Here is a 16581-nt window from a genome sequence, read left to right on the forward strand (position 1 = left end):
AACCCTCCAAAATTGTAGTTGTAATCTTGTTTCGTGCTACAGTGGTTACTATTCTCTAATTCTGATCACTGTTTTCCACAAAATGAAGGTTTTTGTTTAAATGCCTTAGTTATTTTGTCAAACATGTAAGTATAACAGTGATAAAGTCATAGCTATTTTAAGCAAAAAAAAAAACAAAAAACAATCAAGCATTTATAGATTGTTCTCAAATTTTGTAGGTTAATTTACTTGAGTGATCTTGAGTGTCTTCAATTTTTGGCAGTAGTTAAAGCTATTCATGCTGGGCTTATTAATTTATATTATACAAGTCTTTCACTATATATATATATATATATATATATATATATATATATATATATATATATATATATATATATATATATATAGTAATTCCATTTTAAAGGATGATAACTGGAAAAAGGTGTGGCTGTTGCTTTACAAATTTTGTATTTGAAATAAAGAGACATTAATTTCAAGATTTTACATAAAACCTATCCATTCTATCTGTCTATATATCTTTCTAAGTTTATGGACATTGGTAAAGAATACTTCTTTTATGCTATCTGTTTTTTATTTATTTATTTATTTATTATTATTATTATTATTATTGTCAATCTGTACAGGCATTTTAGAATGTTTTATTATTATTTGATATATTTATTTATTTTTGTAACTTTTTACTTCTAAAACTAGTTCAGTGATAACACTGAATGTAAAAGCAGTTATTTGTTATTATGAACATGAAGACAAAAGTATTGACATTTTTGTAAATGTCATTATTCTGAATAATTTCTTCATAAGTAAAAGTTACATCTACTGTAAAATATTATGAAAATGTATGCAATGTAACATGTATGTAATGTTGTTCACAAGTTCTGCAATTAAAAAAAAATGCATCCATGGCTTTTCATAATGAATCTAAATGATGTTCCATCAAGAAAATTTAAATAAAGAAAAGTTAACACTTGGATAAGAGTGTTAAGATCTTTCTGTTTTCATAAAATGCAAACATGGACCTATAGATTTTACTCTCACTTTGATAATGAACACAACCTTGGGTGAACAGGAAAGGGGAGGGAAATGGGGCTTTTGGTTTCTGATGAGGAGGAACAGTTTCTATAGCACAGATCATATTCTTAATTCAGTTGGAGCTGATAAAGAGATTTCCCCTCAACAGCACAATGTTTTATATTTTTTGCACACATCTGTGTGTCTTGTCTGAACTTGTCTGAACCCATGACCTTTAACTAGTCTAAGAAGAAGTTGGGAATGGCAATAAAAAAAATAAAAATAAAAAACAATAATGGAAGCAACAAATTGGATGTGTGAGGATTTCAGAAAATACCAGCGTTTGTTGCTACTATTGGTTTGTACTACTCTACTTAGTGGTTTAAAAGAGTTTGAGATGCCTCAACTGTGTGCTGTCTTTTGCAGGTCAGTTAAAGCATCACAAAGCAGTTGTAGTTCACGTGCATCTCTAAATGTTCAACAACCATACTATATAATGCAAATAATAAATAAATTGTCCACCAGGAAATTCATGGGAGGGAGAATTTAATAGATTGCACACAAAAACATAATATTTACAATCATATACAGTAAAGTCATTAATAGAAATACCACAGACACACACCAGTGAGGTCACCATGACTTCGGTTTTGATGATAATGTCCCAGTATTGGCCCCATATTAACCATCATTTAATACCTGTCAGTAAAACAAAACATACGGTAACAATGCATTGTGGAGAATGGTCTGGAGATTGGCTAGTTCAATTGAAACTATATGATATGATATATGATTATAATATGAAATGAAATGAAACGACATGACATGATATGATATAAATCTACAATACTTACAGCAGTGTCTCTAGTTTATATAGTGGTTGATCTTTTAAAACAGAGAGCAGCTTTAAACCTCTATATCCTAGTTTATTCCCCAGCAGATTGAGTTCTCTCAGGTGTGAGGGGTTTGATCTCAGAGCTGAAGCCAGAACAGCACAACTTGTATCTGTGATAGCACAATCCCACAACCTGCAGAACAATGACACACTCACATTCACATATACTGTATAGAGTAAATTCACATCGAATTAAAGAAATTTCAGAAAGTTCCCAACTAAAATCGGGCTTTGTTAAAATGTTAAAATGACATGTCTTGTTTCAGTTGGGATTAATATGTAAGACCTTACTTTAGTGTCTCCAGTTTGCAGTGAGGACATTTCAGTCCAGCGGAGAGCAACTTCACACTTCTGTCTCCTAGATTATTCGCAGTCAGATCCAGTTCTCTCAGGTGTGAGGGGTTTGATCTCAGAACTGAAGCCAGAGCAGCACAGCCTTCAGCTGTGATATCACAATCACTTAACCTGCAGAGAACAATATGTTACATGCACACCAGTAAAACGGTTATTATTATAATTGTGAGCAAGCTGTTTAAGACTTGAAAGCAAGAATTTGAATTCAGAATTTGAACACACTACATAATATAATACATATTTTGAGGTGTCTAATGTGTCCGCCAATGTGATGTTCACTACCGTAATGAATATGAAGGTAATTTATCAATAGCATGTGAAATTTCCGACTTTAAAGGGAATTCCTGAAAGGGAACACTTCCGGGAGTTTCACTGCCTGCTTTCAGTTTAGAATTCTAAGAGCAATCCAGCTCCATATATAAATCAGTGGATATAGCCCAGAAAGAGAAGGCACTATATGCGGAGGTGCAACATAATGCATGAACAAATGCTGCTTTTTAAAAAAAAATTTTTTTTTTTTTTGCCACAGACCGCCGACTGCCGGTATGCAAGTGCTGAAATAAGTTCTCTTCTGTAGTTTATTGCACTTTTAATAACTTAAGCAGATCAGTGTTTTATTTTATTTTTACATTTTACATGATGTGTGCCCACAGATGTGTGCTAAAATTACTGACACCTCTAGAAATTCAAATAAGAATAATTTATATATTTTTTTCAGTTGTGTGGGGTTTGTCACTATTATACCTGTTGTAGGTGTATAATTGGAGGTGTAACTTAGGAGGCATGAAACTGGAGTTGAGAATCCAAGTGCAGGATTTATTAGAATTGTGGTCAAAGCAGGCAGGGTCAAACAACAGCAAACAGGTATAATCCAGGGCGAGACAAAAGATTAATCCACAAAACAGGTGAAGGTCAGGGCAGGAAGCAAACAATAAGAACTCAGAAACAATCCAGTCAAAAACAAGGCATGGCAACAAAGAACAAGGAAAACACAGGAAACACAGGAACTAGCGGACGCTATAGGCAAGACCAGTGGTTCCCAATCCTGGTCCTGGAAGACCCCCAACACTGCACAACACATTTTAGATGTCTCCCTATTCAAACACACCTGATTCAACTCATCAGCTCATTAGTGAAGACTCCAACACCTCAAATGTGTGTGTCAGATTCAATGATGATGAGTCTGGGAAAAGGATTAGGGGGAATGTAGTCTGTGAGAGTGGCAAGAGTCAGTGGTGGAATGCCCTCTGTTGGAGTTCATGGGCACTCCATCTGGAGATCGTGACACAGGGGTCTGCAACCTTCAACATTAAAAGAGCCATTTTGGCCCCTTTTCCGCCAAATAAAATTCATGTGGAGCCACAAATATTTGATCCCCAAATAAAGATAACACGGCATATAGCTAAAGTGTTATAAAAACTGTTATTTGAGAAAAACATTTATTTCATAATGATGTTTCCCCCATTTTAAATTCTTATTATTCAATGAAAGGTTAGATTTTTGTGAATTTTTCAAATAAAAGATCAAAAGGATTAACAATGCAGATTAATTTTCACAGCCTCCTTTGATCATATTTACCAAGGGTGCCCATATTTTTGCCCATGACTGTACCTTATTAGAAATTAAAGTCTTTATTCTTTCAATTTGAGTCAAACATAGAATAGTTTAGTCTTTTAGCTTTAAAACAACTGTAATACTGAAACATTTTTATAAAAAAAAAATAACCTTCTTTGGTTAACAAATAGGCTAGAAATACTCTGAATAATAACATATCTGAAATGTTAAACAATACAGTTCAGTTTGACAAGATGTTCAGGAAAAGCCCAACTAGTAAAATCCATACAGTTTTATGTAAAAATAACACGTTAACTAATGTAGGTAAGTATAAATTTCATAAATGATCTTCTCTGCTGAATAAAGCTGTGTCAGATCACGCTGTTCTTCTGAAGTAAACTCCTCATAGCAGGGCTTCTTTCAAATAAAATGACAAATAGACAAATCTTGATTTTTTATTTTTTTTTATCTGTTTTTTTTTGTATCTAGATGAGAGTGTTTGCGCGCAGGTGATTGCATATAATGAGCTCAGATACGGGAAAGACTGTACATCGATTTAGTTTCATACGGATTACATAATCAGAAAACATTTGTTTACGATTTGAATTTGTCCATTTAAAAGTAGACACAAGCTTGCTGTCTGTGTCAAATATTCGCTTAATTTGTGACATGTAGAAAGTTGCTCATGGAGACATAGACGGCAGAAATTGCACCATGTTTGTTTTGTTTATTTTGCAAAAGCACAATGTTTTGTTGTTATTGTCAGTGTACACAAATAAAAGTAGGGCCTTTTTTAGATTCGATTGATTTTAGTCTTATATGTATGAGTATCTGAAAGATTGTGTGACTGGAGTAATGATGCAAAAAAATCAGTTTGAAAGTCAGCTTTGATTGTTCCTAACAAACTGTTTAACTGCACTCACAAGTGAATATTAAATTATTTTGTGGGATAATTAAATATATTCTAAATAAACTACAAACATAAAATTGTATACATTTATTTTGTCCTCACATTCTTTCTTGTAACTCATCCCTCTCAGTGACACAGCTGACTGATGGCTCATTATGCAGCTCATTATGCGGGTCTTTGTCTTCTCAGGTGTGAATTCATGATAGTTGACGCCTACTCGCATATGACTTTTACCAACAAAAAGTGTCTTAGAAAATTTAAATCAATATATTGTTTTCTGTAAGTGAGTAAACAAGATGATTTTCACATCATTTAGAAAAAAAAAAAAAAAAAGTTCTGTATGTGTTTTATTGCCTTATTCAAGTGATTTAACATTTTTAGTTTTTCACTAACCACGCATAACATTTTTTTTTCTCAAAAAAAACACAATCATGTACATACATGCTGCTTACATATTATTATAGCCCAGTTTATGCTGATTATAGTGAGATTAGACTTTAGCCATTTAGATATTTATAAGAAACTGAAAAAAGCACAAATGTCAGGGCATGACAAAACTTCTCCAGGCCCCAAAAATACCCTTAGACTCCAGAGGGTTAAGGTTTCTCTGTGAATCAGGAAAAACTGAAAGTGAACGCACTTGCGTGCAGAGGGTTAAAGACGCTGCATTCAATTTTATCTTTACATGGTAAATTTAGATTTCAAATTCAATATTGATTTTAGAACTGTTGAAATTATTTACTGTATGTAACGCAAGTACTTTATAAGTAACTGTAATTAAATTACCTAAAAATGAGCAGTATTCCCTTACTTTACTTTTTCAGTGGATAAGTAATTTAATTAGTAACGCGTTACACCCAACACTGCAGCTGGCCCATTTTACCTGGATGTTGTGCCGTGGGCTCAAGAATGTAACTGCTGAGACTCAAACTCTCTTTATTTTAAAACAATTATACTTTTTGACATTTAAAATATATATACATATTTAAGAGACCCATGCTAATTTATAAAAATATAATTAGATCTCATGTATAGCTTATTTGAGGGTATTATAAGTCATTTACCAAAATGTGGCCCGTTTTAGCTGACTTCACTCTATATAAATTTTGGTTAAATAGGGAGCCACTAAACTGCTTTCGAATGCACAATCAATTTTAGTTTTCACTTTCACTTTTGAGATTCGCGATTGCAGGTACTCTGTTTATACATGGAGCGGCAGCACTTACAACAGATTTGACAAGATTGTTTGTCGGTGTTGAGTATCTGCAAATCATTCACCATCATCCTCAGTCAGGTCAATCAGCAGGTTTATGCTTGTAATTCAGCTTAGCTACAGCGTTACTACTATATAACAAGTTATATAGCTAAAAAAGTTACTTCTATCATATGAGACCGTTTTGGACTTTCTGTACGAGAGTGCCCTCTGGCTTCGAGTATGAATGAAACATACAGCGCATGAGAGTGTTCAGCACTCCGTGACGTTCACATCGTTTTGGATAAGAATAAAACATATCCAAACCGACATGACTATATCGACTCTTTTAATTTAAATCTAGATTTATTCACACTGGCCCTTCCTCTACGTAAACACACGTGCCCGAGAAAAAAAGTGCATTGGAAGAGTTTAGGTTTAATTAAAAGTCAAAGGGACACCTCCCCCGCGCATTGTTCACCCATGCTACAGGGAGCCACCACAGAGGGATGAAAGAGTCGTATGAAAATAGAAAGATTCTGTATGGGTGAATAGTACCAGATCACTTGCCTTGTGGTCTCTCGTTTTAGCATGCATTAAAGGAGAAGACAAAGAGGAGCTGTACTAGTAAATGAAGGGGCATCAATAATTGTTGTATACATTTGTAAAAAAAAAAAAAAAAAAATGTTTAAATTAAAACACACTTTTTAATATTTTAAATGATAGACAGAATGAAAAAAAATAACAGCCTGTTTTGCTCATATTTACCAAGGGTGCCAAGATTTGTAGAGTGCTAGATTTGTACATTTTTATGTTGAGATTAACGTATGAACACACCTCAGTTTCTCCAGTTTACAGTGAGGATCCTTCAGTCCATCAGAGAGCAGTGTCAGACCTCCTTCTCCTAGATTATTCCCAGTCAGATCTAGTTCTCTCAGGTTTGATCTCAGAGCTGAAGCCAGAGCAGCACAACCTTCATGTGTGATATCACAATAACTTATCCTGTAGAGAACAATGACACACTTCACTCTCTTAGTTCAGCAGGAACTACTGAACAACCACATAGAGACAACTTTACACTGTAAAAAAAAAAAAAATTCTGTGACATTTACTACAAAATACCGGCAGCTGTGCCAGACCTTATATGGTAGCAACATTTTAGAATAAAATACTGTATTTCATTATCTGATTTAATGTTAATAAACCAACATACTGAAATATTAATATCTGTTTTGAACCATTGTAAAGCATAATAACCATGAACTGGTGGTGATGAGAAAGTCACATGATGAACCAAAACTCATCACAAACAGCTTTTCTAGGAGCTGAGGAGCACAATACTTATAAATAGAAGGTGCACACTGTCATTCACACAAACACTAAACCCCATCATGGTGACACACGACACTGAAAAAATACAATAAACATTCATTTAAGAACATTAGATGTAAGATTAAACCGTAACGTACACAACTGATGAGAAATAAGTAAGAAGAAACGTTATTTCATCAAAAAAAAAAAAAAAAAAAAAGTGAAGTGAAGTGAAGTGAAGTGAAGTGTCATGCAGGGAATTCTGGGAGTGTCAATTTAAGGTTTTTCAATGTAAATTATACAATGACTTTTTCTTTTACACTTCCAAAAAACACATTTTTAACAGTATTTTACAGTAAAATTACATTAAATGAAATTACATTTATTCACCGAATATAATATGGAAATTTACCGTTAACCAGTTAACAGGTTTTTACTGTAGCATTTTTACAGTCTTTTACTGTTAAAATCACAATATTTTTTACATTGTAAAACCCTTATATGTGTGGGTTTCTTTTATTATTATTATTAGTTTTCATTTAGTTTATTATGTTAAACCAAAAGTTCACCCCTAAAAAATGAAAATTACATCATCCTTTACTCACCCGCATGCCATCCCAGATGTAAATGATTTTAACTCTTCATATAAAATCAAGCAAAGACAGCTGACCAGAAGCTATGATTTATATTATATTACCATATATTATATTATATTATACCCAGACATTTTGGCCTCCACACTCCTCAAATGGCCTCCACAGTCACCAGATCTCAATCCAATAGAGCAGCTTTGGGATGTGGTGGAACGGGAGATTCGCGTCACGGATGTGCAGCCAACAAATCTGCAGCCACTGTGTGATGCTCTCATGTCAATATGGACCAAAATCTCTGAGGAATGTTTCGAACACCTTGTTAAATCTATGCCATGAAGAATTAAGGCAGATCTGAAGGCACAAGGGGGTCCAACCTGGTGCTAGCAAGGTGTACCTAATAAAGTGGCCAGTTAGTGTATATACATCTGGGACAGCAGTAGGGTGAGTAAAGGGTGAGATCATTTTCTTTTTGGGGTAGTGATCTGAACAACATGATCATAGACCCTTCATGTATACAACTGCTTCAATTAAGATGAATGTATGCTCTTACGTCAGTTTCTCCAGTTTACAGTGAGGATCCTTCAGTCCAACAGCTAGAAGTGTCAAACTTGTATTTTGTAGATTATTCCATGTCAGATCCAGTTCTCTCAGGTTTGAGGAGTTTGATTTCAGAGCTGAAGCCAGAGCAGCACAACCTTCATCTGCTACGCCACAATGAATCAACCTGCAGAACAATGACACACTCTTAACTCTCATAGCTCAGCAGGAACTACTGCACAACCACAGAGAGATTATACTATTAAATCCTAAATCTGTAAAGATTTAATGTGTTTTTTTTATTATTATTGTTGTTGTCTACTATTGCTTTGTTGTGTGTTAATGTGAATTGCTATGAACAGAGCAACAACACTGGCCACTGTCCTGTAAAGTTGAGCTCCAACCCCAATTAAACACACCTGAACCAGCTAATCATGGTCTTACTAGGCATACCAGAAACTTTCAAGCAAGTGTGTTAAGGCAAGTTGGAGCAAAACAGGACACAGACCCTGCAGGACAGAGTTTGGACACCCCTGCTTAAAATAATAAGATTCTTTTCTCATTTGAGATTAATGTATGATCTTACATCAATTTCTCCAGTTTACAGTGAGGATCTTTCAGTCCATCAGAAAGCAGATTCAATCCTGAGTCTTGTAGTTTATTTTCAGACAGATCTAGCTCTCTGAGGCGTGAGGGGTTTGATCTCAGTGCTGAAGCCAGAACAGCACAACCTTCAGCTGTGACGCCACAATTACTCAATCTGCAGAACAAATGACAAATTCTTCACTCTCCCAGTTCAGAACACAAAGACCAGTTTAACAGTGGGCTTCATCAATGATCATGGTGATTACAGTGGTTGCAACAACCATAAAATTCAAATGTACAATGTGTCACAGAGCAGTAACAACAGTATTAATATCTCTGCAAAATAATAATAGTAAATTATAATTCTCCCATGTGTAATGCAAACAGGATGGTCACTATTGGCCTCATTTAAAATATTTTTGTAGTGAATGTTCCCTCTCTACATTTTGTACTGATCTTTTATAATAATTTTCTAGAATGTTTTGAATTGTTTGCTGGGTTTGTGTTCTCTCTATGGTGTCTGTGCTCTTCAAAGAGACAAATATTAGGCTATTTATCATATTTTATACTTGAAGAATAAAAGTCTAATCAATGTGTAAGATCATGTAAACACTTCAAACATGGTTCCTTTATTAGGCAAACATCAAAGCTGGTTTAAGTAAAATCCAATAAGCACAAATGGCCAATTTAGTATACGTACAAAAGATTTGGCAAAATTCATTATATTAGAAGGTTAGAGAAAGTTTTACTGCAACGGCAATAGTTGAGATCTCGCAGACAACATAGGTGTCCGAAATTCAAAACCCAAGCCAAGAAATTAGCATCTTAATCTCCAGTTCTCTCTTAAAAGGAAGAGGCACTCAAGTGTGTCTTTTGTCTAAAAAAAAAAGAAATCAGCCAAAGTGCTACTTACTGAGCTGATCTGGAGGCTTTAACTACCGGCAAGAGCATCAGAAGTATTTCATCTGGTGTCATGTGATCTTGACTTTGCTTGGTGCTTATGTATTTACCCAAATGAAACTCGTCCAAATACTTGGAGGTTAATAAAACAAATACAACAGCTGACCACTGTGATGAAGACGATCTGGTGCTTGAAAGACCTCCATATCTGAGACACTCTTGGACTTCATTCACCAGAGAATTATCACCCAGTTCATTTAAACAATGGAACAGATTAATGGATTTCTCCGGTGATGGATTAATTTTTATTCTTGTTTTAATATACTCAATTGTTTTCTCTTTGCTGTACGAGTTGTTTCCAACACGTGTCACGAGGACTTTCAGGAGCAGCTGATTGGACTCTAAAGAGAGACCTAGAAGAAATCGGAGAAAAAGGTCCAGATGTCCATTCCTCCTCTGTAAAGCCTTGTCCACAGCTCTCTGATGCAGGTCAGAGATTGTGTGACATGTGAACTTGTGTGCATGTTTTGAACTGACGATTTCATTAAGCACATCCCTCTTGTTTAAAAGGAATGAAAGCAGCACATACAGAGCTGCTAGATGCTCTTGGATCCTCAGATGAACAAAGCAGAAGACTTTCCCCTGATGCAAGCCAAACTAATCTCTGAAGATCTGAGTGCACAATCCTGAGTACACTGATGCTTCTGTCTCATCAATGCCACACTCGCTCAGGTCTTCCTCATAGAAGATCAGGTTGCCTTTCACAAGTTGCTGAAAAGCCAGCTTCCCCAGTTTGAGAATCATGTCCTCATCCTTCACATTATTTTCATAGTCCTTCTCATGTTTAATGTTGGTCTGAATGATCAGGAAGTGTGTGTACATTTGAGTGAGAGTCTTGGGAATCTCTCCACTCTCTGCTTCACTCAAAATCTTCTCTAGAACAGTGGCTGAGATCCAGCAGAACACTGGGATGTGGCACATGATGTGGAGGCTTCTTGATGACTTCAGGTGTGAGATGATTGTATTGGCCAGACTCTGATCACTGATTCTCTTCCTAAAGTATTCCTCCTTCTGTGGCTCATTGAAGCCTCGTACCTCTGTTACTCGGTGGACACATTCAGAGGGGACGAGATCAGCTGCTGCTGGTCTGGAGGTGATCCAGATGAGAGCAGAGGGAAGCAGATTCCCTGCAATGAGGTTCATCAACAGCACGTCCACTGAGGCTGATTCATGTACATCACACAACCTCACAATGCACTGAAAATCCAGAGACAGACGACACTCATCCAGACCATCAAAGATGAACAACACTTTATATTTGTCACTGGATATTTCCATTTCTTTGGTATCAGGAAAAAAGATATGAAGAAGATCTGAAAGACTGAGTTTTTTGTCTTTCATCAAGTTGAGCTCTCTGAAAGGAAGGGGAAATATGAGCTAGACGTCCTGATTCTCTTTTCCTTCAGCCCAGTCCAGGATGAACTTCTGCACAGAGACTGTTTTTCCAATGCCGGCGACTCCGTTTGTCAGCACAGTTCTGATGGGTTTGTCTTGTCCAGGTAAAGGTCTAAAGATGTCACTGCATTTGATTGGTGTGTCCTCTGTTGATGCTCTCCTGTATTGTGTTTCAATCTGTCTCACCTCATGCTCATTATTGATCTCTCCACTCTCACTCTGTGTGATGTAGAGATCTGTGTAGATCTCATTCAGGAATGTCGGGTTTCTTTGCTTTGCTGTTCCCTCATATAGACACTGAAACTTCTTCTTCAGAGTAGATCTAAATGTCTTGAGGACTTTGGCATGTTGAGGGTCATGGCTGTAATATTAAAATAGCAAATTATCAGAATGTAAGTCACTACGCAAGTCTTTTTGGACAAATTATAAGCATCTGTCAAATGCATACATGTAAATATATATATATATATATATATATATATATATATATATATATATATATATATATATGTGTGTGTGTGTGTGTGTGTGTGTGTGTGTGTCTCAACACATTTTTAACACAGCATTTACCTAAACCAAAGATCAGTATATCCACTAAAGTTAAGTGAAGAATCCACTGACTTGTCACTCCTCCTGGACACACAGGTGGATATAGGTGGGTCCTGTCTGTGCATTGACATTGAACACAAACATCCAATGTAATTCATACACACTCTTCTTATATTAATTCACTAATGACTGATAGTTCTCTTGGTAATTAAATAATTTCATTAAAATGCATCATGCTGCTGGAGACATAACAGCAAGTACAACTGTTATAGTGTTAACATCCACATCCAAACTGATTCATTAAAGTGCCCCTGTTATGTTTTTCTTTCTTTCTTTCTTTCTTTCTTTCTTTCTTTCTTTCTTTCTTTCTTTCTTTCTTTCTTTCTTTCTTTTTCTCTTGAATATAACCTTTTCAGGTAGCATGTAATATAGCTGTTTGTGAATATAAAAGTTTTACAAAGTGCATAACAAATGCAGTTATTGTTTCCCAAAAGAAGAAAACATGGTTCTGAAGTGCCTGAGATGAGTCGTCAGTAATTCCAGCCTTTACATTTCTGCACAAACCTACATAGGTTTGTAACAAATTTGCATAATGGTCTGTTCGCGAACAACATGTACTTTTACCCGCCCTCAAACGCTGTAGTTAGCTGAGGCCTTGAAGAGCTCAGTTTGTGTTGTCTCCATGTCTAGAAGACGCTGTATTCTGCACTGAGAAAGCAGAACCACTTTGCATGTACTACCAAAACATGAGGATGTTAACAGTTAGTGACATATATTTGTTACCTCTAATGTAGAGGAATTACACAATAATAACATCTCATCTACAGTCTATGACAAATAAAATAAAATATATTTTTGTTTGTTTGTTTGTTTGTTTTGTTTTGACTGGATGTATGTAAACCTATAGATGTCTAAAAAAAAAAAAAAAAAACAGGAGCTTTCGAAATTGCATTATAGGGTACTTTAATCTTAATTTGTACTTTAATCTTTAATTGATCTTCATCTAAAATGCATTGCATACAGGCACTGTAAAGGCCCTTTACGGCATTAAATTTGAAGAATTTCTTTTTGTTTCAATACAGATAAGATAAACAGTTTGGTGCAGCATTTACCTAAACCCAAATTCAGTATGTCCACTAAAGTTACGTGGAGGTTCCATCGACCAGTCACTCTTCATGGACACACAGCTGGGTTCTGGCAGGTCCAAGCTGTTCATTGAAGATGAAAACAAGTAAATGTTATTCACATATTCTGATATTAACAACTTTTGTAATGATTTAATGTTCTTGGTAGCTAAATCATTTCATTAATACTGTATGTATTATGCTTTTGGAGACATAACAGTAAGTGCAACTGTTATCATGTTGACATCCACATGTCAGAGCTACTAATTACGATCTTCATTATGAAATGCATTACATACAGGCACTGAAGACCCTTTACAACAGGGGATTCAATGAAAGTTCCAAGTGGTCCAGTCTCTATATGCTAATCAGCCAATCACATGGCAGCAACTCAATGCATTTAGGCATCTAGATGTGGTGAAGATGATTGCTGAAGTTCAAACCGAGCATCAGAATGGGGACGAAAAGGGATTTAAGTGACTTTGAATGTGGAATGGTTGTTGGTGCCAGACGGACTGGTCTGAGTATTTCAAAAACTGCTGATCAACTGGGATTTTCAAACACAACCATCTCTAGGGTTTACAGAGAATGGTCCGAAAAAGAGAAAATATCCAGTGAGCGGCAGTTGTGTGTACAAAAAGCCCTTGTTGATGTCAGAGGAGAATGGGCAGATTGGTTAAGGCTACAGTAACTCAAAATACCACTCGTTACAACCAAGGTATGCAGAAAACCATCTCTGGATGCACAACACGTCGAACCCTGAAGCAGATGGGCTACAGCAGCAGAAGACCACACCGGGTGTCACTCCTGTCAGCTAAGAACAGGAAACAGAGGCTACAATTCACACAGGCTCACCAAAATTGGACAATAGAAGATTGGAGAAAAACGTTGCCCTGGTCTGATGAGTCTCAATTTCTGCTGTGACATTCAGATGGTATGGTCAGAATTTTGTGTAAAGAATATGAAATCATGGATCCATCCTGCCTTGTCTCAACGGTTCAGGCTGGTGGTGGTGCAATGGTGTGGGGGATATTTTCTTGGCACACTTTGGGCCCCTTAGTACCAATTGAGCATCGTTTTAACGCCACAGCCTACCTGAGTATTGTTGCTGACCATGTCCATCCCTTTATGACTACAGTGTACCCATCTTCTGATGGCTACTTTCAGCAGGATAATGCAACGTCACAACGCTCAAATCATCTCAGACTGGTTTCTTGAACATGACAATGAGTTCACTTTACTCAAATGGCCTTCACAGTCACCAGATCTCAATCCAATAGAGCAGCTTTGGGATGTGGTGGAATGGGAGATTCACATCATGGATGTGCAGCCGACAAATCTGCAGCAACTGCGTGATGCTATCATGTCAATATGGACCAAAATCTCTGAGGAATGTTTCCATCACCTTGTTAAATCTATGCCACAAAGAATTAAGGCAGTTATGAAGGCAAAAGGGGGTCCAACCCGGTACTAGCAAGGTGTAATTAAGTGGCAAGTGAGTGTGTGTGTGTGTGTGTGTGTGTGTGTGTGTGTATACTTATATATATATATATATATATATATATATATATATATATATATATATATATATATATATATATACACATTTAAAATATAAACAGTCAAAAATAGTCAGGATATTTGGGTCCTCATTGCACTGTAAAAAATGATTAACTTTATTTACTCTATAAAATTGTTTAAAATTTTACATCCAATATTATTAATTAAATTTAATAAGATAATTTAACACATTAGAATTAATTAGAAATAATCAAATTAGATGCTTACAAGCAACCATTCAAAATGAGTAGAAGAGCATGAAAAAATTCAAAAATATTGATTTCATTGAAAAAAAACAAAAAACACTATGCTAAAGAATACTATGTTATACATGCCAGGCCAGTAGTTGGCGATCATGAAACACCCTGTGAAAACATTATATGCATGGACATGACGTCAACTTTTTTACAAATTCACATTTTTGTTGCTTACATAGATATGATACAGGCATCATGTTCAGAAGTTTGTGTCTTCAGTCCCCCAAAACAGAGTTATTGAAGACACCTAAAGTTCACAAACAGAATCACTGAAGGAGAAAAGGGTACATTTATAGGGTTACCATTATAGTGGTCAGTGTTTGCTTTAGTTGGGCTGAGAGTAAAGATGTTCAGGTGGTGTTGGTTATGATTTTACATAATCATTGTTTGGCCTGAGTGTTATAAATAGAGCCTGTTGTCTGAGTTAAATTAACATTCAATATAACAGCCCCTGTAATTCAACAATAAAAGACCCGAAATTTTCTGTGAAATCCAAAGTTTAAGAATTCTGATTAAGAAAAAAATTTGTAGTGGGGAAGGGAAACCTTTTAGGCACACTGTGACATCAAGAACCAGTGTATGAATCTCAAGAATGGTGACAAACAGCATATTCAGATTAACAGATGAACTGTAAGCATCACAAAACAAGCTACTAAAAATTGCATAAAAAAGTAAAAATAAAAGAAAATATTAAGAATAAATCTAAGACAATTCATCTCATAATTTACTCATGCTGCAAAGCATGATGGGAGCCATAAATGAGTTTTGATTGGTGGCACCCAGAATGCAGTGCAACATGCTTTTTGATGGTCACCATTGTTGAGGTTCTCAGCCTGATTCTTGATGTCTGTGTGCCTAAATGAAAGAAATTTTCTTTTTTTAAAAAACGTTTTGACCAGAAATGTTTCTAATAATCTCTCTGATTATGCTGAAAATACCAGACCTTATACTGTACAGCCAAAGGATGCCTGTTGTTGATAAAGATACAACCAACTCAGGAACCCAGATCAAATGATGTCAAAACAAACAACACCATCTGATCTTATTATTTATTGGTTTGTCTAACTGCTGTATCACAATTACAGCAACCAAGTTTAAGGGTCAAGAGCCCAACTAAAGCAAACACTGACCACCGTAATGGTAACCAAAATGTAGATTGTTCTCCTTCAGTGATTCTGTTTGTTAACATCAGGTGTCTTCAATAACTCTGTTTTGGGGGCTTGAAAACATAAGCTTTTGAACACGATGCCTGTATCATCTCCATGTAAGCAACAAAAACATGAATTTGTGAATTACATTTTTTTGCGCTGTGTTTCTTAATCGCCAACTACTGGCCTGGTATGCATAACATAGTATTCATTAGCATAGTGTTTTGTTTTCCTTTCTCAAAGAGAAAGGAAAATTTTTTGTTTAGTTTTGTTTAAACTTTACTTTTTTTGTGCTATTTGACTCATTTTGAATGATTAATATCTAAGCATCTCAGTTGATTAATTCTAATGAATTATTATGTGTTAAATTTAATTAATAATATTGATTGTAATCTGTTGCCACAATTTTATTAAGTAAATATAGTGTATTATTTTTAACAGTGTGAGTCCTATTATATATATATATATATATATATATATATATATATATATATATATACACACACACATTTAGATACACATGTAAGGCAGAAGGCCGTTTGACAGAAAATATACTTTATGGTGGTTCAGAGTTTTCCTCTTGACTTACTCTTGAAGTTTCCTCTTACCATTTTTATATTTTGTTGAAAACAAACATGATCAAAACGCA

General features: G+C 35.4%; 1 protein-coding gene across 1 annotated transcript; it reads right to left on the minus strand.

Annotated features, from left to right (window-relative positions):
* Nucleotides 1-1537: 1537 nt before the first annotated feature.
* Nucleotides 1538-13047, minus strand: LOC109059972 (NACHT, LRR and PYD domains-containing protein 12-like). Its single transcript, XM_042755734.1, is given in 8 exon segments — nucleotides 1538-1707; nucleotides 1863-2036; nucleotides 2195-2368; nucleotides 6751-6915; nucleotides 8368-8541; nucleotides 8941-9114; nucleotides 9853-11655; nucleotides 12956-13047. Coding segments are annotated over 8 exon segments (2736 nt in total). The 5' UTR covers nucleotides 13021-13047; the 3' UTR covers nucleotides 1538-1700.
* Between the last annotated feature and the right edge of the window lie 3534 nt (nucleotides 13048-16581).

The sequence above is a fragment of the Cyprinus carpio genome, unplaced genomic scaffold (genome assembly GCF_018340385.1).
Source record: "Cyprinus carpio isolate SPL01 unplaced genomic scaffold, ASM1834038v1 S000006746, whole genome shotgun sequence".
Taxonomy (NCBI): domain Eukaryota; kingdom Metazoa; phylum Chordata; class Actinopteri; order Cypriniformes; family Cyprinidae; genus Cyprinus; species Cyprinus carpio.